At 42.2% G+C, this 24,637-nt stretch overlaps 1 protein-coding gene across 5 annotated transcripts in view; it reads right to left on the bottom strand.

Annotated features, from left to right (window-relative positions):
• Positions 1–1,386: 1,386 nt before the first annotated feature.
• LOC126424946 (casein kinase II subunit beta-like) overlaps positions 1,387–24,637 on the bottom strand; it is a 59,858-nt gene continuing 36,607 nt past the window's right edge. For all 5 annotated transcript variants that reach the window (XM_050087806.1, XM_050087805.1, XM_050087803.1 and 2 more), the window contains exons 5-6: positions 11,271–11,460; positions 1,387–2,904 (exon numbers count right to left, since the gene is read on the bottom strand). In XM_050087806.1, coding sequence (XP_049943763.1) covers positions 2,790–2,904; positions 11,271–11,460 — 305 coding nt within the window. In that variant the 3' untranslated portion in view covers positions 1,387–2,789. The remainder of the gene's footprint in view (positions 2,905–11,270; positions 11,461–24,637) is intronic.

Raw genomic sequence — 24,637 nt, 5'->3', positions numbered from 1 at the left:
AAGTGCTCCATTTTTTAGAGAAAAAATTTCTCACTTAATACATCTAGTGAAAAATAATTATACGACATGCACCTCAAATATCTAGGAAGATAAATAGGAAAATGTGTGTCTTTTTTACTTCGCTCAGAGATGATCTATTTTTCGAAAGTTATTTTTTTAGAGAACTGCACTGCACTGCAATAAGAAATTGATTTCCAGGCGGTGACCTGTCAGTACGAAGCAAACAGAAGACTGACCATATTGCAAGGGTTGCTTGTTAGTCTGTGAAATAGCTGGTACACATCTGTAAGTATCTTTGCAGTTTTAACTATATGTTGTAGCTGTTACAGTTTTATTTTTATTCCTATGCGCAATAATCTGTAATACTTTTTTAAATAGTTGTCCTGCCTTTATTTAGGAAACTATTTCCCAATATGCAAAATAATATCAGAAAAAAAGAAGAAAATAAGAGGGAAGAATGGCTTTTATTGCTTTTGTGTTGTATGAAAAGCACCACTGACTTGCAGACTAGAAAGTTTTAGAAGTAATCAGCACCATTACTCTTCTCTTTAAAAGTAACAAAGTTTCTTTGTTCTTGAACACACAATGTATCACAAAATATTTTCTGTTATCTGGCAATTTTTGTGGAGAATATAACAGAGTAAGCCATCAGCGTTTTTAGTATCTGATCCATAAATCTGCGACAATGTTCTTTTATACTGAAGAACACCCAAGTTGTGCCATAGATAACTTTGGATGCACTTAGAAATAACATGGACTGAACAAATTACTTGGACTTTAACACAGTATTGCAAATACTCTGCATGACCCTGTATCACAAAGTGCTGTTAATAAAAAGTTTTATGAAGTACATAAAACTGATGGTTTGCAGGAAGAGAAACATCTCCACCAGCACAGATCTCGGTTACAGCATACGATAAGTAGCTGCAGAAAGTCACATACAAAGTTGAATAGCTATAAACAATATGCTATGATACTAAAGTGAATCATTTATGCTCACTGTAAGGGAAAACATCACAACCAACCATAATAAGCAACAATGTAATCTAAACCCATAATTATATGACAATAACACACTAATGGCTGATGAAGAAAACAGCCAACAAGATGAAATATTTCAGCATTTGACTAATCAATTTCATATGAACATCCAGAAAATGTATTTAAATTGGATACAAATTTGTGTTCCATTACAGTTTTATCGTAATTTTTTTTTTCTCTCAATTTTTGTGAGCACAACATTTCTATTAGGAAGTTGCTTCAATTTTCTGTGAGTGGCTATGTTTGTCACACTCATAGAAGACAAACTATTAGGAAGGATTTTACATTACTCAGACATTCAACAGTTTTGGAAATCAGATTTTTTCATATGTATGTCACAACACATTTCTAACACATATTTACCTCTTTATTTCTTAACAACACTGCACTACAAGAACTTAAGAATATTTTTGAATCCTACTTGTACGAGTACCTTTCTATATGGTTCAAACTACTCAAAATTTCTGCTGTAGTATTTGTTAATAGCTTGTAGTTTCTCAGCAATTTACATGTCACAGTGTATTGTGCGCACTTAAAGGAAGGATATTACTTTCATTTCCTGTCTTAGTGACATTCGTTCTTAGCATAAATTCGCTTTCTTCCCTGATTAATACTCAGCACCTTCTTCTCTCCTCAAACTACATCACAATTCTAACTTATTTTATTTTCTTGTAATTGTAAAACATATACAGACTACGTAACCTTCCACGAATTCCATTCTAATGCAAAATGACTCCGTACAACAACTCAGGAGCAGCACAAACGTACAAAGACCTTACCAAACATTTGTGACTACCATTCTGAATTCAGTCACATACAGAAATTGCAACTGTTCACATAACCTGAGATTCTTATTCTCCATAAAGTCCAATATGTAAAGGGATGTATTCATTCACATGTATGAGATCTACTTTCACACTTGAAAAAAGTATTCACCACACAAACTCAACAAAAAAGCATAGACAATCTTCTTACATTTGCACCAAACACAGCTACCAGATACTAAGTAAATAGTTTATAAATCAGTCTTCTGGTAACAAAAAATTGTACTTAATAAGCACCAATAAAAATAATTTAAATATCTTGCGCTAATACACTACTAAGAAATTGTCCTTTTGTTCTAAACAACATTAAAGAGTTTCTCATGCCAATTCAATGTTCTTGGGGACATAAAATAGTGTATCTTTTCTGAGAAGTTCTCTGCTGATGACGGCAGCATGCCCAGTAAACTTGGTGCTAAAAGAGTTTTGTAAACATATAGAATTTGACAGGCATTTCACTCTCTTACAATGAGAGACTGTAGCAACCGCCAACTATCAGTACAAGCAAGACAAATACATACAAGCTGGTTGCTCAGAAATAATACAAATATTTCTTTCAATCAGGTTAAAAACGAAGCCACTCCACTGTGTGGCAAGCGCAAATAAAGATAGTGTACATCACTGACAGCTATAACGAAATAAACACTATCACTTTTGGAATGCCACGTGCAGAGTCAATACAATGCATAACGTGATCTGCAATATTATAGCTCATTTTACCTCGATCCGCTTGCTTGTAAATTGTGATGCTGCCCACTTACTCATAAAAACCAGCAAATGTCTACCACACATTCAGAATGTTTCGGAAGTGCAGCAAACTCATGTTGCAGATCAGAGGTACGTGTTGAGACTGCCGAGTGAGGAACGGTTGCCGTCCTGCGCACACCCTTCAGCAGCGGAGCCGAGGGGTGCGCGCCACACACGTGATCAGTGACCACTCGTCGCACCGGGTGTGCCGCTGCCTGCTTTCAGAGCCCTGCGTCCTTGCCCTTCTTCTGCCTGGATCTGGTATGCCAGGGGGTGGATCTTGAAGCCGTACAATCTGAGGCAGTCACGACAGGAGCATTAGAATTGTCAAGTACATAGCATGAGAAATGTGGTGCAAAAATGGGAAAAATCAAATTGAAAAATAAAAAAGAACAACTGTTCTTATTTCCAGAGACTGAAAAGTATTAATGATTTGTTTTGTGAATAAAGTACTTCAAATATCTGTATCAAATTCTGAGTTATTTTCCTGTCATCAGTAATGACACTATGGAAATGATACTTCTATCAAAAAAATGTGATTCAATATTTGATAATAATCATTTCCATTTGTTAATACAGATAGAATTTAATAATAATAATAATAATAATAATGCTACCAGTGAGATTCAAACTAGCAACTTCTATGATTACATGAATTCTGCACTGCACACTTAACTAGCAGTGAACATCTTACTAAGGCACAAATGTTTCATACTTAACAGTGATTCTTGAAACACTTCTAATCTTCCAAGGCGATTCCTTATCCCCCCCACTCTCTCTCTCTCTCTCTCTCTCTCTCTCTCTCTCTTTCTCTCTCTGGCAGAACTGTGTCTTACTCTTTTAGAAAATTGACGTCCTGGCACTGACACACTGACATAAAGGGGTCTTTAGCCCATGGGATAACTGCAAGGCAAAAGGAGGAGGGGGTGGGGGTAAAATAATTACTGCCTTATTTCATTTTATACAGAACCTGACATTAAAATCTACCATACAAAGTGTGACTACGCAATAACAGGACTATTGCTGTGAAAAATACATATCTAGTTATTGTCACCCTCAATATACTCCCCTCCTCTATCCCTATACACCATGCAAATTTTCCATTGATGGAAACAGTGCTGGATGTCCTCCTCAGTGAGCTCCTCAATGATGTGTGCCACTTTTTCTTTCAGTTCTTCAATGGACTGAAATCTTGTTCCTTTTAATGAAGTCACATGCTGCTAGGTCAAGAGAATACGGTGCGCGATCAAACAATGGGATGCTGTCCTCCCTAGAAACTTCTTAACACACAATGTGCTATGAGCCAGTGCATTGTCTTGATGCAGAACCTACAACTTGTTCTTCCACAGTTCAGATCTTTCTTTCTTATTTTCTGAAGAAATTGAGCAAGAACCTCAAGATAGTAATGCTGAATAGTTTGACCTTCAAGAACCAAGACGATACACAATTCTCCGAGTATCCAATTTCGACTTGCTCATTAGAGCTCTTTTCGCTCTTGGTGAAGTTGGACCCTTCTGTTGCATGGACAGACATTTTAGTTTCTGCATTGTAAGCGAAAAACCACGGTTTGTGACATGTTACCTATCTTTCCCAGATATTAGAATCATTTTCAACGGCATTCCAAGTATCAAGGAGTACAAACTTTTTAAGAATTTATTCTTGTTCAATTGTGAGAATTTTCGTCACCAGTATCGCATCAATTCAGAGGCTGTCAACAATGGCCTGCACGCTGTATATTGTTGAAATTCTTTATACAATCATAGGAATAATCAAGCTTACCAACCATGAAGGTGAAAGAAGAACGTTCAATTTTTTAATGGAAATTCACCAGACTTATCAAACCATCCTTGTATACCGCAATATAATGTATCATTATTGTGGACCTGCAAATCTGTAGAAAAATTTTGACTTCCATTAAGTCTTCCATATAAGTATTCATTAACTATAAAATTTAAGTTTTAATGTGAGAGTGAAAACCAGGTCACGTCTATTCTGGGCAACACAAATGACACATTCCAACAGAATGTGAGGGCATATGAAACACAGTGTGGCTACACAATCCTTGTCAGCAACATACATCTGGCAGTCACTTTCTTTCCCTACAATAGTATCTGAATGGAGGCTGCATTAGAAATGACATGCATAACAATAACATACATTTATCGTACTGATCTGATAATTGGGACCTTCATTGGCAGTTAGAAGAGGAAACCTCTACATCTACAAACACACTCTGCAATACCACTATGAAGTGAATGGCAAAAGGTACTTTTTATCTTACCATACGTTAGTTTCCTTCTGCTTCAGTAGCATACGAAGCATGGGAAGAATTACTGCTTAAACATCACTGTATCATCCGTAACTAGTGTTATCTTGTCTTTGCAGGTGCTGCTGGAGTGATGCGTAGGGGGATGAAGAGTGACGAGCGTCTCTCGATTGTTCACTTAATACTAGTTCTCAAAATTTTGTAAGCAGGCTTTTTCAAGATATCTGGCATCTGTCTTCAAGCATCTGCCAATTCAGGTTTTATGACAGTTCTGTGATGCTCTCTTACGAATCTCACAAACTTGCTACTATTGTGCCATCAACTGTATAATTTTAATGTCCCCAGTTAGTCATATCTGTTGTGTGTCACCAGAGCAATATTCTAAGATGGGAAGCAGAAGTCATTTCAAAGTAGTCTCCTTTCCAGGCCAACTGCATTTTCCCAGTATCCTGCAATGAACTGAGGTGTGCCACCTGCCTAACCTGCAATTTTGTCTAAGTGATCTTTCCATTTAATATCCTTGCAAACTGTTAAATCCAGGTATTTGTACTAATTGGCATATTTCAACTGAATGCACTGATGTGGTAGTTATAGAATGCAGTAGAGAACTGATTATCCAAGTACTGTCAAATGAAACATAACTGAAAACATTCCATCTGGCAAATTCCAAGTTGCATATATGAGCATTCACACGTTCCACTGTCGCTGGGCTGCTCAGTTCCACAGTTTGCCCTTCACTGGCAACTGTCACTGCTGCTATTCAGTGATGACAGCTGAACTTTCGCTTGTGACAGAATGTGGTGCTGTGGTACCCTTTTGCAAGGGTGACTACATGTAAACAAATTGTTAGCATTTGAAGTACAACAATTTTTTTTATTTTGTTTTTATTATCTAGTTGAGCCTCTACGGACTGTGTGGTAACAATTTAATTTTTGTGTATGTCTTGTTCTTGTTCCAGCTTTGACTTCCTGCCAGTATCTTCTGAGCCCTCCAAGAAGTGCCTGTTTATGCTCTTCGGATAATGGTCCTCATCATCTATTGGATGTCGATGCCATTTTAAAACCTTTGTAGTTGTTCACCAATCTTCTAAATTTGTTCCTGTCAGGAATCTCTCTTTCTGAGATACCAATCTGCCCAAGATCTTTTTCACATTCTTTGAATCATCTTGGCAACGTTTTCTTACATTGGATGAAACTCCATATTCTTTTAGTTAGTCAGTCACCATCCATCCTCATGAGATGACCGTAAAATAACAACCGTCTCTTCTTAATGTATACTGTGATAGGTTCTGTCTTACTGTACAAGTCCTCATTTGCTCTCATTCGTCATTGTCCATCAACCCATCTATTACCTAGGCTTTTCCTTAATATCCTACACTCTCGCTTTTCCAGCTGCTCAGCTTGACCTTGTCTATTCATGGTCAAAGTTTCAGACGCACATAAGCCCTCAGGTTTTACAACTGTATTATAATGTCAGAACTTGAACCCTATACTCATAGACTTTTTGTTATAGGCATTCTTCGTCAGGTGGTATGCTTGGTCTAACTTCCTCATCCTGGCATTAATTGCTTCTTCTTCTAACCCATTCTCATGGATGACTTCACAGAGATACCTGAAATTCTTAACTCGTCCGATTTTTCCCAGATTGGTGACCATCCATTCACGTCCATTGAAGCTGTTCGTCATATATTTTGTCTTTTGAATGGAGATCTGGAGTGCAACTTTTTCAGCAATTTCTCACAGCCTATTGATCTTGTTGACTGCTGACTATGTTATTAGCAAAAATGGCCAGGTCAAAAGGCCAAGCTGTTCTTAGGACCAAGTCTGAACCACTCTTCATCTGTTTCTTCTTGAGCTAACAACTTTCTCTAATCTCGAATGACCTTTTCCAAGATGCAGTGCAGTTGAAAAGGAGTAGGGATAGTCCATCTCCTTGTCTTATGCCCGTTCTGACTGTAAAGTGTTCTGATATCACACCCATAAATTTTATTTTTGACACTGTGTTAGAGTTCATTTGATCAGCTTTCTTGATGTATCATCTAACCCAAACTCTTCCAAAATATTCATTAATTCCTGACAGTCGGATGTCATATGCCTTCTGAAAATCAACAAACAGGACCATGTAGATATTTCCTACTGTTTTTTTTTTTTTGTACCTGATGATGTTCTTAAGGTTAAAGATCTGTTCTGGGCAAGAACAACCCTTTCGAAAACCAGCTTGATACTCCCCAATCAGTTGCTCAAGATGACCTTGTATTCTGTTCTGTATTGCTTTGAAGGGAATCTTAAATGGAACAGATACTAATGAGATGCCCCTATAGTTATTGCTAATCATTTTATCGACTTTTTTGTGTAGAGGCTGGATTAACACTGACTGCCATTCAGTTGGTATCATCCCAGTTCTCCTCAAAAAGTTGGGCTAGTACATCTAAAGTTTCATTATTTCCACCACTGCTGAATCCTCTCCAGATGCCTTATTATTCTTAAGGTTAATGATGATCTCTTTGATCTCCTCTTTACTAGGTGGAGATGAGTTGGGTAGTTTGTGAATCGTGGCACATACAAGGAATCTTTCTTTCGGTTCATCACAATTAAGTAGGTTTTCAAAATAATGAGACATGATGGTGCAGTCTTCTTTGTTGTTCAGGCCGAGCTTTCCATTTTCGTCTCTAAAACAAAGACTAGGGGCTTGGTATCCTTTCAAATTGAATTTGAACGTCTGATAGAAGTCTCTGTCATTGTTTCTCCGGAAATCCTGATCAATCTGTTCTAACTGCTGTTTCTCACATAATTGCTTAGCCATCCATAGAGCTCTGGCTGCATATTTTCGAACTTCACAGAATACATCAAAATCTTCAGGTCTCCTGGTAGAGTTCCACTTTTTCCATGTATTTGTTCTTTCAGCCACCACCTCATCACAAACCTCATTCCACCATCTACACTTTCTCTTTTTAGCTGTCAGGATTGCAGTATTAGATGCTTGTTGGATCTTGGAGGCAATGTCTGTCCATTTATGGGATTGAAATGTCAGATGCTAGTGTTATTGTTCCAATACGTTTTGACTGATTTTGAGCTTAGCAATGTCATATTTATGAACTTTATTTCCGGTTTACACAGCCTTATTGAGAAGGATGAAATTCATTTTGATCTTGGAGAGGTAACGATCCGAGTCAAACTAGGCACCTCTCTGTACTTTAACATTCATTATTTCCTTAACTGCTCTCCTAGAGACTGCTACATGATCAATCTGTTTCTCTCCACACACACTGCCTGGTGATCGCCAAGTCTTCGGTTTACTTGGCTTGTGTTTGTAAAATGTTGACATTATCTGAAAACTGAAGGATCGACACAGATTGAAGAGTCTTATACCTTTTCTGTTAGTCATCTTGTGAGCAGGATACTTTCCAATTGTTGATATGAATTGCGGTTCTATTCCCATTGAGCGTTGAAGTCACCTAGTAGGATCTTTATGTTCTTAGATGGTATTTTCTCTAACTGTTCTTCAAGAACGGCCCAAAATTGTTCAACTTTCTCAGAAATACAACAATATTAAACATCAAAAAGAAAATTAAACCCATTACATAATATGCAAGTGTACTTGCCAGTGAAGAGGGAAGCTTACACAGAAAAATCGTGAAAATAACAACACCAGGGTGATGTACGGGATGAAGTTTGGAATCAGCGCTTTCCTTCAGACGATTCGTACGATGAACAAAGAGACAGTGTCATGCGAACCAGAGATCTGCGCACACCAGTTATACACTGGGGTGCTACAGAAAACTGGTACACCTGCCTAATATTGTTTAGGGCCCCCATGAGCATGCAGTGCCACAAAATGACATGGCATGGACTTGACTAATGTCTGAAGTAGTGCAGGAGGGAATTGACAGCATGAATCCTGCAGGGCTGTGCATAAATCCATAAGAGTACGAGGGGGTGTAGATCTCTTCTGAACAGTACGATGCAAGGCACCCGAGATATGCTCAATAATGTTGATATCCGGGGAGTTTGGTGGCCAGCGGAAGTGTTTGAACACAGAAGTGCTCCTGGAGCCATTCTGTAGCAATTCTGGACTTGTGGCGTGTCACATTGTCCTGCTGGAATTGCCCAAGTCTGTCAGAATTCACAATGGACATGAATGGATGCAGGTGATCAGAAAGGATACTTATGTCAGAGTGATATCTAGACGTATCAGGGGTCCCATATCACTCCAACTGCACAGGCTCCATATCATTACAGTGCGTCCACCAACTTGAACACTCTCCTGCTGACATGCAGGGTCCACGGATTCACAAGGCTCTCTCCATACCTGTACAAGTCCATCCACTTGATACAATTTGAAACAACACTCGGACTAGGCAACATGTTTCCAGTCATCAACAGTCCAATGTCTGTGTTGACAGGCCCTGGTGAGGTGTAAAGCTTAAATCTTGATAACCTGCCAATGTAGTGGCAGTAACAGATCTAACAACTGCACCAGACACTTGCTGTCTCATGTAGGTCTTGCGGACTGCAGCAGCAAATTCTGCCCGTTTACATCTCTCTGTATTTGAATACTCACGCCTATACCAGTTTCTTTGGTGCTTCAGCGTATGATATTGGCTGCTCCAATGACCGTGCACGTTATTGGGTTTCTCCCAATTCACGTTGGATGAAGAGCCTTAAGGTGGTTTAATGGCAGACTGAAACTGGTTGCATAAATAATGTAATGCATTACTGATGGCTAAAGTTATTTTAATTTATTTTCAGTTCTGAAAGGATCTGAACACCAAGAACAGTGGGATACTGTCCAATTACTGCCTTTAAAACGATTGCCAGATTTAACAGCAATAAACAAAGTTTTAACACACTGAAGCCAAAACAGATTTGCAGAATTTTTTCCCTAAACTGTAGGTCTATTTCAATGGCCACTTTGAACTTTCAAAATCACACTATGTAGCCTCAGTTCTCTGTGTTTTTGTAAGACATGTGTACAAAAACTCAACGTACAGTTTTGTGTTAATTCATTGTTTCTTTGTTTCATATTCCTATGGCCTTTGGTGCAATATGTTTTCGTGAATGATCAGTTATCCGAACACGTCCCATCTCCAATTGTTTGAAATACTTGATAATCTATTGTACCACATTTCGGCATTTTTTGAAATATACAATTTTACATTTTTCAAAGAAAAAAAAAAAGTTGCCAATCTTTGCACTAATTTGAAATCATACGAAGATTTGACTGGATGTTTGTGCAGCTTTCTCAGGTTTTATATCATTATAGACAACTGCACCACCTGCAAAAATTACTACTGATGTTGTGTGCCAAGTCATTAACCCTTTTCTGCTACAGATGTGCTCTCTGCATTCTGTGCTGAGGGCAGCTTTTGATATGGCCATACTGCTCACCAAATTCTGGTGCCTGTGCTAAGAGAGAGCGTTCCAGCCAACCCGAAATACTTATCATCCATTTTTTCAAGAACTATTAGGTGAAAAATTTGATTTCTTACTCTGATATCTTCACTCAATAAAGAACTGAATTTCTTTTCATCAGCCAGCATGCTTACTGTGTTGCATCAAATTACGTAAAATACTACATGCAATTTTAAATAGTTTACCGATGTAGAAACACATTGTGTAAACTTTGTGTATGTTTGATTTTAGCTCTTACATTACAGTGAATGACACACCTGGTGAATGACACAGCAGGATGCATATACATGTCCGCATCAGTGAAAGGTTTAATACACAGTATGAACAACTGTCCCAACACACTTCGCTACAGCATATCTGAAGCTGCTTCTGAAAGGAGGAGAACTGTGATTCTTCTCCTGTTGCTACATAATCAGCAGGATTGTGAAATGGACCCCCCACCCCTTTCCCTCCCCCAACATAAGGATGGATGTTTCATTCCTGGCAAAAAGCACTAAAGGACTGTGGGCCAAACAGGAAATGATACAATCATATAGAATGGTTTAATGAGAACAATTCTGTAGCATTATTCTAAAACTTAAGACATCTTCACAATGGGTCAGTGGGAGTGAAGTGCCAGGCAACAACTACAAAGGTCACAGGTTCAATCCCCAGTCACTCCGAGGATTTTAATCTGTCACCTGTCACTACCTTCACCACTGGCTACATTTATTACTGTGAATTTGCCAAGATGTACAGTGGTTCAGGATCCATGTTAAACTATGGGTACACCTGTCAGAGTTCAAGAGTCAGAGGAAGGCAATACACTGTGGTGTCCAAACCAACTTCCAGGTTTTTGCTTTGTTCTTGTAAGACATATTTTAAAAAAATTACCTTGTAGAATGTTGTATAGAAACTAAAAACTTATCAGCTACCACAACTGATATCTTTTTTTTTATATCTGTAAGAGGAAAGAAGATAATTATTCATTTTAATGTGACATACCTTGGAACAAATTGTTGTGTTGGTTTCGGTGGACGACACTCTGGGTGGACCATGAAAACCATCTGAGGAAATGACGTTCCAAAGAAAGCTCCATCCACTTTGTGATGTCTGGTGGATTTTGGAACATACACGTCATTAGACTTTGGGCAGTACAGTTTCACCATTTCTTCTCCAGGAATGTCTGACAAACCTATGGAAAATAACAGTATCACATTAACATTCAGTAACAGGAGGAGATAATTTCTTAACGGAAAATCTGAATTTGAAAGCTTCGGAAGTTTTTTGTCTATATATAAACTGAACCCAAGACATTTCAAGAAAGAATAATAATTCAATAAAATAGCAGCTAACTCACCATATGTAGCTCTCGAGCCATGGATGCATGAGGGTTATTTCGATAGTCAGTTCCATTAACATACATACAAAAAATGCCAGTGGTTTTTGCTGGTTTCCAGAGATGAAAAAATGTCTTGGGTTTCAGTGGTTTGAAGATGATGACAAGTTAAAGGAGAGTGTCAAAGTGTGACTCAGTTCACAAGTGGAAGAGTTGTAACTTATTTCCCAATATGACTAGTGCCAAAATGTAGGGGGAAATTATGTAGAAAAATAGCTTTAAGCTGCATGTAATAAAAGCTTTTTATGTATTAGTGCTCCTTTTTTTTAAAAAAAAAAAAAAAAAACAATGTATTTACTACGAATACCTATCGTATCACTTGAAAACATATAATCATTGTTCAATTACACTACAATCTAAACTTTCACAGATATTCTAAAAAATATATTGACTTCTCTTTCCATTTTCTAATGAAGTGTCACTGCATCAAATTTATTTCCTGATCCTTGCTTGGTGGTAGCAGCAGGCATTCAAATTATAAAGGGAACAACCAAAAACAGTCAGACATACTGTCTGGCCCCATACATGTGGGCAACAGCTCAGGATCACTGTCATACCAGAGTGCACAAAATGTGTGCGATAGGGCAATGGACAACGGCAAGGGGTGGTGTATCGCATCATGCTCTGGCCAGAAGCGCTGAGCGTTTTTCATCTATAGCGTGCACTTAGATGTGCAAGTAGAACATTTTAGCACTGATTCATGTTGGTTCAGATTAAAACACTTAGCCATTTCAGTGGCTATGAGAGTTACCAGAATAACCCTCCCCCCTCCCCCTTCCCCGGGAGTTCAGCTAGGAACTGTTTGATCATCCACCTTACAGTCCTGACCTTATTCCCATTGATTTTGATCTTTTCTCGCAGTTCCAGAAATTCTTGTTGTCTGCTCAGCATTTTTGCAATAACAAAAATGCTGAAGATGACTAACACATGGGTGAATTCCCAAGTGGCAGATTTCTATGGCACAAGAATACAAAAGTTGATCCCACAATATGAAGAGTGTCTATTTTGATGATGATTTGAAAGTAGGGAAACTTAATTTCTGGGAGATCAGCCTAAAGCATTCAAAGCTTTTATGACACACATTATGTTAAAAAGTGATAGCATTAGTTTTCTAACCACATATATCTTTCTTAGGTGTCAGACTCAGAAACAGTGGCCGAATGTGCCATTTACAACAATCTTGTCAGTTACCAGGGTAAACAACAGCTGCATTGTGTGGTGTCGGACAGACAGGGAACACACCGAGACTACAAAATTACATCTCTCTCTGTGCAAAATGTATTGCACAGATGCTTTCCCACTTCCACACCTTTGTAAGCAGTTGTCCCACAAAGTCTCCAAAGCTGCATTAACCCTCGAGTGGCTGCATCAATTTTTGTAGCACAAGCAGGTGGGTGGCACACTTTGTACACATTTAAAGAATAGCTGTCTTCATGATACCAACATAATCGCGAATATACAATATCACAGTCTAGTTTAATTAAACGACTGTAAGACAAACTTACACTATATGAGCTAAACACTGTTCAATTAAAAATAAACTTTCAATATATTGCTCTGACGCAATGTGCTAGTCCTACCCCACAGTAATGACCACCTCAAAGCAGTAAGCAGTGCAGCTGCACCAAATCACATCCAACCGCTCATTAGGTTGCTAATTATCTCTTCTACAACTCCCTCTTTGTGGGATTCTGTCACTAGCTCAGAATCTTGGTCATCACCTTGCATGGTCATACATTTTTTCTCACCTAGCATGTAGTTTATTTTATATTACTGCTGCTCACTTGGACATGACAGCACAAGTGAGCACTGGGTTAGCTGAAGCAATACCAAAGGAACAGGATGGGCTCACAGTTGTACAGCAACAGTGGAATGGTGCTACACAATGTTATTTATGGTTGGTGCACTTCACACAAAGGTGCGCCTGCTCGATGGGTAAGAGTGAATTCTTTACCCTGATTAACAAGATTTGAAGACACTTATTTCTAAAGATGCATTAATTATTTTGTCCCTAGACCTATCACTGGAGCAAATAATTTACCATCTTTTAAAAATATGAATAAGGTCCTCAATTAAACTATGCTTCACCAGTCTGTTTGTGTTCTGTGAAAAAAAAAAAGGCAAAAACTGGAGTGAGATTAGTGGATGTAAGACATGCCACTTGGAATTTGATAAATTACAGACACAGAAAGACTTAGTTTATGTTTTATTCTCCACTCTTATTTTTACAGGCAATCCAATGGAAGGATTATTATCAATACAAGAGACTGCTCTCCTTAAGACTTGCAGACATGTATGCAAACTGCCACAAAAGGAAACCCAAAAAGTTTGAAACATAGAAATATTCTTTTGAAATTCTGTCTGTAATAGAGAGTGTTTGAAAATTTTTAGCCTCTATCATGCAGCACTTCCCCAATTTCAGAGGGCAATATGGGTAAGCAAAAGAAGTGAGCCCAAACATGCAGACAATGTGGCTGGGAGAGGAGTGATGGGCAGGGAATGAGTTTCATCTTCCTCATACACTGCAGCCAATATTCCTACATTTCACACTGGCCAACTACTGCCACAATGGATTACGAATATTCTTTTCTAAAATGAAAGAAAGAAAAAAGAACTAAGTGCCTCTCTTAATGTCAAGAGCACAGATGGAAAGCCAGTACTAAGCAAAGAAGGGAAAACTACGGTGGACAGAATATTAGAGAAAGGGAAGAGGAAGAAGATGAAGATGAGATGAGAGATACAATACTGCAAGGAAAATTCGACAAAGTACTGAAAGACTTACATTGAAACAAGGTCCCTGGAGCAGACAATATTCCCTTAAAAGTTATTGTCTTGGGAGAGCCAGCCAAGAAAAAACTATTCCATCTAGTGTGCAAGATATTTGAGAAAGGTGAAGTACCCTCAGACACAAGAATAGTTTAAAAATTCCTATTCTGCTGGTGATAGGTGCTGACAGGTGTGAATAATACGGACAATCAGTTTAACGAGTCACAATTGGAAATATTGCACTGATTTTTATACCATACAGAAGAATGGAAAAACTGGTAGAAGCTGACCTTAGGGAGGATAAGTTTTGGTTCCAGAGAATTTTAGAAACACATGAGACAATATTCACTTTACTACTCATCTTCAAAGATAGGTTGAAGTATGGCAAACCTACATTTATAGCATTTGTAGATTCAGAGAAAACTTTTGACAATGTTTACTGAAATAAACTCAAATTCTGAAAGTATCAGGAATATAACAGAGAGAATGAAAGGTTATTTACAACTTGTACATACACCAGACAGCATTTATAAGAGTCTAAAGATATGAAAGGGAAGCAGTAGATGAGGAAAGAGTGAGATCCCTTTCCCCTATGTTATCCAATCCAATACACAAAGCAAGCAGTAGATGAAACAACGGGAAAATTTGGAAACTGAATTAATGTACATGGAGAAGAAATAACACTTTGAATCTTGGTGACGATACATTCTATGAGTGACAGTAAAGGACTTGGAAGAGAAGAGCAGTTTACTGGTATAAATAGTAGCTTGAAAAAGAGGTTAAAAGGTGAACATAAAAAGCACAATAACAGTAATGTAACGTAGTCTAATTAAATGAAACCATGTCAAGGGAGTTAGATTAGGGAGGGAGACACTAGCAGTAATAGATTAGTTCTGCTATTTTGGCAGGAAAATAATTATGATGTGACCTAATCGGTCCATTGTTCCTAATAAAACAATGCCATAAGTGTGAGAATAAAACGAACGAAACATATAACACGAAACATATAACACAAAACAGAAAGAAAGGAAAAGCCACAAGAACGAAGGGAAGGCAACGAACACTAAAAGAAGCAAAAGAGGACAAGAAAACAACAGACGCTAGAAACAGAAGAGAGTAAAACATGAAAGCAGATTACAGTGGCTGGCCAACCACGAGAATAAAAAGGGAAAGCCAGCCACTCTGCAACACACTAAACCCTCCACCCTAAAAGCACTAGGGCGGAGGACACAGAGGGACAAAGGACACGCACTAAAACCTACATAGAAGTATAAAACCCACTCTCACAGATAAAACATAAAACTAAAGCTGGTCTGGAGGCATTGTTGCCCAACACCGAAGGCAGGGTGCTGGGAAAGTTAAAAGTCTGCCACATAGTGGCTAAAAGTGGGCACTCCAGCAAGAGATGGACGACTGTCATTTGGGAGCCACAGCGACACTGAGGTGGGTCCTCGCGACGGAGTAGGTAACCGTGCGTTAGCCACGTATGGCCAATGGGGAGCTGGCAGAGGACAACTGATTCCCTGCGAGAGGCCTGCGTGAAACACTTCCACACACTCATAGTCTGCTTGGTGACACGCAGTTTGTTGTGCGTGCTTTTATGCCATTCCATCTCCCAAAGCCGGAAAACCCTGTGGTGTAAGACAGAACGCAGGTCAGCTTCAGAGATGCCTATCTCCAGAAGCGATTTCCGCGTCGCCTGTTTGGCCAGCCTGTCAGCAAGTTCATTGCTGGGATTCTGACGTGTCCTGGGGTCCTCACAAACACCATGGAATGGCAGGACTGTTCCAGGGCAAAGATGGACTCCTGAATGGACGCTACCAGAGGGTGGCAAGGGCAGCACTGGTTGATAGCTTGCAGGCAGCTCAATGAGTCAGTACACAGGAGAAATGACTCCCCAGGGCATGAGCGGATGTACTTAAGAGCATGAGATATGGCAGCCAGCTCTGCAGTGAGAATACTGCAGCCAACTGGCAAGGAGTGCTGCTCAATACGTCCTCCATGAACATACGCGAAGCCCGTGTGACCACCAGCCACTGAGTTGTGTGTGTAAACCACTTCAGAGCCCTGGAACACATCAAGAATCGAGAGGAAGTGACAGCGGAGAGCGGCGGGGTTCACGGAGTCCTTAACGCCATCCAAAAGGTCGAGACAAAGCTGCGGCCGAGGCGTACGCCATGCGAGGCGTACGTGAACGGACCGCAAGTAGAGGTGATAAAGGGAAGGACTCCAGTTTGGAGAGCAGGGACTGCATGCGAACCGCAACTGTTTGCCCCAAACTGGGCCGCTCATGCAGGAGATGGACTGCTGCGGGCGGTAAAAGGAGACGGTAATTCGAATGCTCTGGGGAACTATGAATGTGTGCTGGGAACTGGCAAGCAGTTGCGCATGTCTGATCTGCAGTGGAGGGACACCAGCCTCCACCAGAAAGCTGGTCACCGGACTCGTCCTAAAAGCTCCTGTCACTAATCCAACCAGACAGTGGTGCACAGGGTCGAGTAAATGCAACGCTGAAGGTGCTGCCGAACCATAAACCACACTCCCATAGTCAATTCAGGATTGGACAAGAGCTCTGTAGAGCTGCAGCAGCATAGAGCGACCTGCAACCCAATTGGTGTTGCTCAGGCAATGGAGGGCACTGAGGTGCTGCCAGCAGTTCTGCTTAAGCTGATGAAGATGAGGGAGCCAAGTCAATCAAGCAACGAAAACCAGTCCTAGGAACTGATATGTCTGCACTACAGTGAGTGGATCATCATTAAGGTAAAGTGCGGGTTCCGGATGAACAGTATAACGCTGACAGAAGTGCATGACACATGACTTTGCGGCTGAAAAGTGGAAGATGTGGGCTAGAGCCCATGACTGCGCCTTGTGGATGGCTCCCTGGGGGCCGCTCGGCAACAACAGTACAGGAGTAGAAGTCGGAGGGCCCGACAGCTGCTGCTAGACTGTTAATCGCCACTAAAAATAGACAGACTCTCAATACAGAGCCCTGCGGGACTCCATTCTCCTGGATATGGATGGAACTATGGGAGTCAGCAACTTGGACACGGATAGTACAGAGTGACAGGAAGCTTTGGATAAAAATCAGGAGTGGTCCCTAGAAACCCCACTCATACAATGTGGCAAGGATATGATGTCACCAAGTCGTGTCGTATGTTTTATGTAATTAAAAGAAACACAGCAATCTGGTGTTGCCATCTGGAAAAGGCTGTTCGGATGGCAGACTCTATGGACACAAGATTATCACTGGTAGAGCGAGCCTGGTAGAAGCCGCCCTGTCACTGAGCCAGCAAGCTACGTGACTCCAGGATCCACCCCGACTGCAGCTAATACATACAGGGGTACTGCACCATCTGGAGGAAGATATACATTGCAGACAGTTATTCCCTGCATCGTCCTTATTCTGACAGCCACAGCTTCAAGAGGGGTTTGAAGGCAGAGGGCATGGGTCCGCATTGCTGGGAACCAGGTTTGCTGGAGGGCAGTGTAGATAGCAGGTGTAAAGCTGAACAGTTGCCATGGCTCAGCCAGGCGGTGGAAAAAACTGCTGCAATTCCACTGGAGGATGACATCGTGAGACTGGGAAGGCGTGGAACATTCAATGAGGCAGTTTACGCCTCAGAGTCACCAGCTGCCACCGATTTATTGCCTGAGCAGTGTATATCCATTGTATCTGAGGGTCTGGCGAGATCTAGGTCCTCAGCGGACGCCAAAATCTCCACCTCATCCTCAGCCACAGAGCTTGTAGGTAGTGGTGGTGCGTGCGCGCCACCACAATTCCCTTGGTCTTAGGGGTTTTCTTTCGCTGCTCTTTGGGTTTCCCTGGCAGGTAGGACTTCACTGGCTCCGTCTCTGGGACTGAGGAGGAGCGTGAAGCCCTATGAGCAGCTGCTTTTGGACTCGTCAACCACTAGCGGGTGTAGTCTTTCCTCCTAGAAGAAACTTGGGAAGGGAGTGACCCAACGGACCCCTTCCTAGCGAGAAAAGCCAACAAGACTTACACTTCTCCGGCTTAGAATTGGGGACGGACGTCCCTGATGGTTTGGGGGGGTGGGGTTTTGCCCCCGAAATAGGTGGTGCAGCCGCAACAGGGAGGGAAATGCCCCTCACCATCAAGGGGGCAGGTGTAGTTTTCCGGCTCTGAGAGGAGACCTGGGTTGGCGGAGTCGATGGTGCCAGAGCTGTTGTAGTGGTGGTTAAGACGATTTCATACGCACAGGATGCAGATGTTCAAATTTTCTCTTAGCCTCAGTGTAGGTCTTCCTGGAGAATCCTGCAGTCAGGCTCTCCGCAGTTGACACAGATGGGAGGCGGGGCACATGGAGTATTGGGATGTGATGGGCATCCGCAATCTCGACATGCGACGCTGGAAGTACAGCGGGAAGACATATGTTCGAACTTCCAGCACTTAAAAGCACTGTATCACACCAGTAGATCATCACCTTGACCTTCTCGGGCAATGTATCACCCTCGAAGGCCAAGATGAAGACACTGGTGGCAACCTGATTCTTCCCACTCTTCTTTTAAGTTACCGAATTTCTCATTTAATTGTCTATTATCATCTTTAAGTGAAACAATTTGATTTTCAAGTGACTCAAACTTCTTGTCAAATTTTTCATTTAGTAAACCCATATTTTCTGGAGTAAACCCATTTGAGTGTTAAATTTTTCAGTTTGGGAATCAAATTTAGTATCAAACTTATCATCTATATGTCGCATATTCTCAGTTAACTGACGTTACATACTGGCCACGAATTTAATAATAATATCATCATCTTTAAGCTCTGTAACATTTAATGTAAGGTTCCTGTGAAACTATGGTATTTATAGACTCCTGTATATTACCATTTCTACTTTTTCTTGGGTTTGCTTCTACTGTTACCTCCACATCAATGATATTAGCAGCACTTAAATTATGTGATTGCTGTCCTATATTTATTACATTTGGCACTCCTTCACCAATATTTTCCTCACTCAAATGACTTTTTGTAATAATGTGATGTGTATCTCACATAGAGTCTAAGTGAAACTGGATTTGTCTCTATTCGGCTCAAAATCACAAAATGAAATTTATTGCACAGGTCAGTGAACTGTCATGGGCACTTTTAGCACCAAGTGGTAACTCATCTAAGAGTAAAATCTGCACATAAATTCACACTTTTTACATGCATACAAAAATCAAAATACCTTTATATTAAACAGATAAATAATGGCATGCAATTAATAATTAAACATTCCCTATTCTAAATAAACATCAAGAACTTTTATTTCATAATCAGTAAAATTTTATCCCGTGAAAGAAACTACTAGTCGGCTAAAACGGATTCAGATTACTGTCAACTCATGCCTGGACGGTAACATCACGAATTGATACTTGCTTGGAATGAACGAAATACTTGTACTGAAAAATACTATCAGTTGAGTAATTTACGGACTTTTATGACAAATTTGGTACCTCTTGCACCGTTACACCTGCATTAACTTGAAAGGTTACTGCAGTAGGGCACAGAGGAGCACTGTATTTGTTACACTTTTAACATTGTTATTTTGCATTTGTCCATGTTGCAGATTGACATGTCATTGTTGAAAACAATTATCTCATAACCAACAACTGGGGGAACATAGAGGGCTCTTTTTTTTTTTTTTTTTTTTTTTTAAATCTCAGGCAGGTAGAGATGAACATGGGACAACACTCACACAGCACCCATGAGTATAGACATGTATATAATGTTTTGTAGCCCTTTCAACTTTTAAGAAATAGCAATATTGCTTTTTTTTTTTTTTTTTTTTTTTTTTTTGTGGTTTTAGGGCGCAAAACTTCTATGGTCATTAGCGCCCAGCCCGTGACATAGAAAACAGGAAAAAAACGAAATTTAAAATCAGCAGCAATGGGAACAAAATCATAAAATTTGAGTAACTAAAGGCAGAAGGAATGCTTAAAAATCCACTATAGAAAGGGGTTGGTTGTCCCCCAAAAAAAAGCTTCAAATGACTGACGTCATTTCACTGTCACTAATAAACTGTAGAACGCGGTCAGCTGAGCGCGTGTCATCTGCTAAAATCGACGATAGATCAAGCGATAGCTGTAGACGGGAGCGTAACGGATTAAAATAGGGGCATTCAATTAAAAGGTGTCTGACCGTCCACAGCTGAGAGCAGTGGGGACAGAGTGGGGGAGGATCACCGCTTAAAAGATGTCGATGACTAAAAAGACAGTGCCCTATCCGGAGTCGAGCTAAAATTACCTCCTCCCGACGACTCGTTCGGGAGGAAGAGGTCCAAGCGCAAGGAAGGGCTTTCACTTCCCGCAATTTATTGTGGGGAAGTGTTGACCAATGCGCATGCCATAAATGAGCAGCTTGGCGGCATAAAACGCTCCGTAGATCGGTAAACGGAAGAGACTGAATAGCTGGCCGAGGAAGAGAGACTGCAGCCTTGGCCGCTATATCGGCCGCCTCATTTCCACAGATACCAGCGTGTCCCGGGAGCCAGAGGAACGCCACTGAGACGCCCCCCAGGTGGAGCAAGCGCAGACAGTCCTGAATCCGGTGGACCAGAGGGTGCACAGGGTAAAGAGCTTGGAGACTTAGGAGAGAGCTGAGAGAATCTGAGCAGATTACGTACTGTATCCGCTGATGGCGGCGGATGTAGTGGACAGCCTGGAGAACAGCATAAAGCTCCGCAGTATAAACCGAACACTGGTCGGGAAGCCGAAAGTTATTTGGGGTGTCGCCAACAATATAGGCACTCCCTACACCTAACGATGTTTTCGAGCCATCGGTGTAAATAAATGTGGCATCCGTCATTTGTGCACATAGAGCAGCAAATGCCCGACGGTAAACAAGTGTAGGGGTACCATCCTTGGGAAATTGACATAGGTCTCTGAGCAAGTTGATCCGGGGACGGAGCCAAGGCGGTGCTGTACCCCAAGTTGTCAAGAAGGTTTTAGGAAAGCGGAAGGAAAGAGAATGGAGCAGTTGACGGAAGCGGACTCCCGGGGGTAGTAGGGAGGAGGAGCGGCCTGCATACCCGACATCAAAGGAGGCGTCGAAAAAAAGGTCATGCGCTGGATTAGCAGGCATGGAAGACAGATGGCTAGCATAACGACTGAGAAGGACTGCCCGCCGATTGGACAGCGGAGGTTCAGCAGTCTCAGCATAAAGGCTTTCCACAGGGCTGGTGTAAAAAGCTCCAGATACTAAACGTAATCCACGGTGGTGGATAGAGTCGAGACGCCGAAGAATAGACGGCCGAGCAGAGGAGTAGACTATGCTTCCATAATCCAATTTCGAGCGCACTAAGGCGCGATAGAGGCGGAGAAGGACCACTCGGTCCGCTCCCCAAGAGGTACCATTCAGGACACGGAGGGCGTTAAGCGAACGCAGACAGCGAGCCGAAAGATAGGAAACGTGGGAGGACCAGCACAGTTTTCTGTCAAACATAAGACCCAAGAATTTAGCGACGTCGGAAAACGGAAGGTTGACAGGACCTAGATGTAAGGAGGGCGGAAGAAACTCCTTACGTCGCCAAAAATTTACACAAACGGTCTTACTGGGTGAGAAACGGAAGCCGGTTTCGATGCTCCACGAGTGGAGGCGATCGAGACATCCTTGAAGACGTCTTTCAAGAAGGCTGGTCCGTTGAGAGCTGTAGTAGATCGCAAAATCGTCCACAAAGAGGGAGCCCGAGACATCAGGAAGGAGACAATCCATAATTGGATTAATGGCGATGGCAAACAGTACAACACTCAGCACGGAGCCCTGGGGTACCCCGTTTTCTTGGGAGAAAGTACGGGAGAGAGTAGTGTTCACCCGCACCCTAAATGTGCGCTCTGCCATAAATTCGCGAAGAAAAAGGGGCAGCCGGCCTCGAAAGCCCCAAGAGAACAGTGTGCGGAGAATGCCTGTCCTCCAACAGGTATCGTATGCTCTCTCCAGATCAAAAAATATTGCTACCGTTTGGCGTTTCCGGAGAAAATGGTTCATGATATAAGTGGAGAGAGCAACAAGATGGTCAACGGCAGAACGATGCTTTCGGAATCCGCATTGGGCTGGTGTTAAAAGACTGCGGGACTCCAGCCACCAAGCTAAACGGTAATTCACCATACGCTCCAAAACCTTACAGACACTACTCGTGAGAGAAATGGGGCGATAGCTAGAGGGGAGATGTTTGTCCTTTCCAGGTTTCGGAACGGGAACGACAATAGCTTCCCGCCATCGCCTGGGAAAGGTACTGTCGGTCCAAATTCGATTATAAAGGCGAAGGAGGTAACGCAGGCTATGGGTTGATAAATGCAGCAACATTTGGACATGGATACCATCCGGTCCTGGGGCGCAGGAGCGAGAAGAAGAGAGTGCATGTTGGAGTTCGCGCATGGAGAAAACAGTATTGTAGCTTTCGCGATTGTGAGAGGAGAAAGCAAGATGTCGCACTTCCGCTGCACGTTTCTTCGGGAGAAACGCTGGCGGGTAATTTGAAGAGCTCGAAATATCAGCAAAGTGCTGACCCAATGAGTTAGAAATTGCGACGGGGTCCACTACGGTATCATGCGCGACAGTGAGCCCAGAGACCGGGGAGAAACTAGGCGCGCCTGAGAACCGTCGAAGCCGACTCCAAACTTCCGAGGAGGGAGTGAAGGTGTTAAATGAGCTAATAAAGTATTTCCAGCTTGCCTTCTTGCTATCGCGGATGACGCGACGGCATCGCGCACGGAGCTGCTTATATCGGATACAGTTGGCCAAAGTTGGATGGTGACGGAAAATGCGAAGAGCACGTCGCCGCTCACGTATTGCGTCACGGCATGCCTCGTTCCACCAAGGAACTGGAGGGCGCCGGGGCAATTCGGAGGTGCGTGGTATTGAACGTTCCGCAGCTGTGAGAATAACGTTGGTAAAATGTGTGACCTCATCGTCGACGCTGGGAAAGCGACGGTCATCGAATGTCGCTAGAGACGAAAAAAGTGTCCAATCGGCTTGGGCAAACTTCCAGCGACGCGAGCGCATATATGGCAGTTGAGGCTGCAGTCGAAGAACACATGGAAAGTGGTCACTCGAGTGTGTATCATCAAGGGCGAACCATTCGAAGCGCCGAGCTAGCGGAACAGTACCGACCGCAAGGTCCAAATGAGATAAATTTGCCGTGGAGGCAGACAAAAATGTGGGGACCCCAGTGTTAAGGCAGACTAGATCCGCTTGGTGGAAGACGTCTAGCAATAGTGAGCCACGTGGACAAGGATGTGGAGATCCCCAAAGCGGGTGGTGGGCATTGAAGTCCCCAACCAGCAAATAGGGGGGTGGAAGCTGATCAAGAAGATGAAGGAGATCAGCTCGTGCCATTGGTGTAGACGATGGAATGTATACCGTACAAAGAGAGAACGTGTATCCAGAAAGGGAAAGACGGACGGCGACAGCTTGGAAGGAAGTGTTTAAGGGGATTGGGTGATAATGGAGAGTATCATGGAGCAGAATCATGAGTCCTCCATGGGCTGGAGTGCCTTCAACAGAGGGGAGGTCATATCGGACGGACTGAAAATGAGGGAGAACAAAGCGGTCATGGGGACGCAGCTTTGTTTCCTGAAGACAGAAGATGACCGGCGAGTAGGATCGTAAAAGGATCGACAATTCCTCCCGATTGGCGCGAATGCCGCGGATATTCCAGTGGATAATGGACATAGGGTGAACAGAAAATGGAGGAACGTGACCAAGGGTGCTGTCAACTCAACGACTGCTCAGAGCTTGCGACCGACAGCATGGAATGGCATTCAGTCGAAGGCAGAAGATCCTGATCCATAGGTTGGTCAGGAGCAGCTCCTGCCACCAACGATCGGCCAGTTGACCGGCCACCAGCAGTGCGCCTCGGCGACACAGAAGATGGCCGAGGGCGATTTCCGCCAGGTGGTGCTGTAGATGGGACACGCCTTGGCGGAGAAGGAGAGGAACTGTGTTTCTTCGTAGCCTTCTTAGAAGTATGATGTTTAGATGAAGGAGGAACCGATGGTTGTGAAATTGCGGTACGTAAAAACTCTTCACGAGAATGCTCTTTTTTCGAAGACTTGGCGTCTGACTTTTGGGCTCGAGATTTAACAGAACCCGATGAAGGGTGAGCCATAGAGTGGGCAGGCGAAAGGGGTGAGGTTGAACGGGCGATCTTTGCGCTGGCCGATCTGACGACCGTGGTACTAAAGGTGAAGTCGCAAGTCTGCGTGGCCG

This window comes from Schistocerca serialis, chromosome 10 (genome assembly GCF_023864345.2).
Source record: "Schistocerca serialis cubense isolate TAMUIC-IGC-003099 chromosome 10, iqSchSeri2.2, whole genome shotgun sequence".
In the NCBI taxonomy this organism is placed as follows: domain Eukaryota; kingdom Metazoa; phylum Arthropoda; class Insecta; order Orthoptera; family Acrididae; genus Schistocerca; species Schistocerca serialis.
The sequence above is the reverse complement of the archived record's forward strand: the minus strand, read 5'-3'. Positions and strand labels throughout refer to the sequence as shown.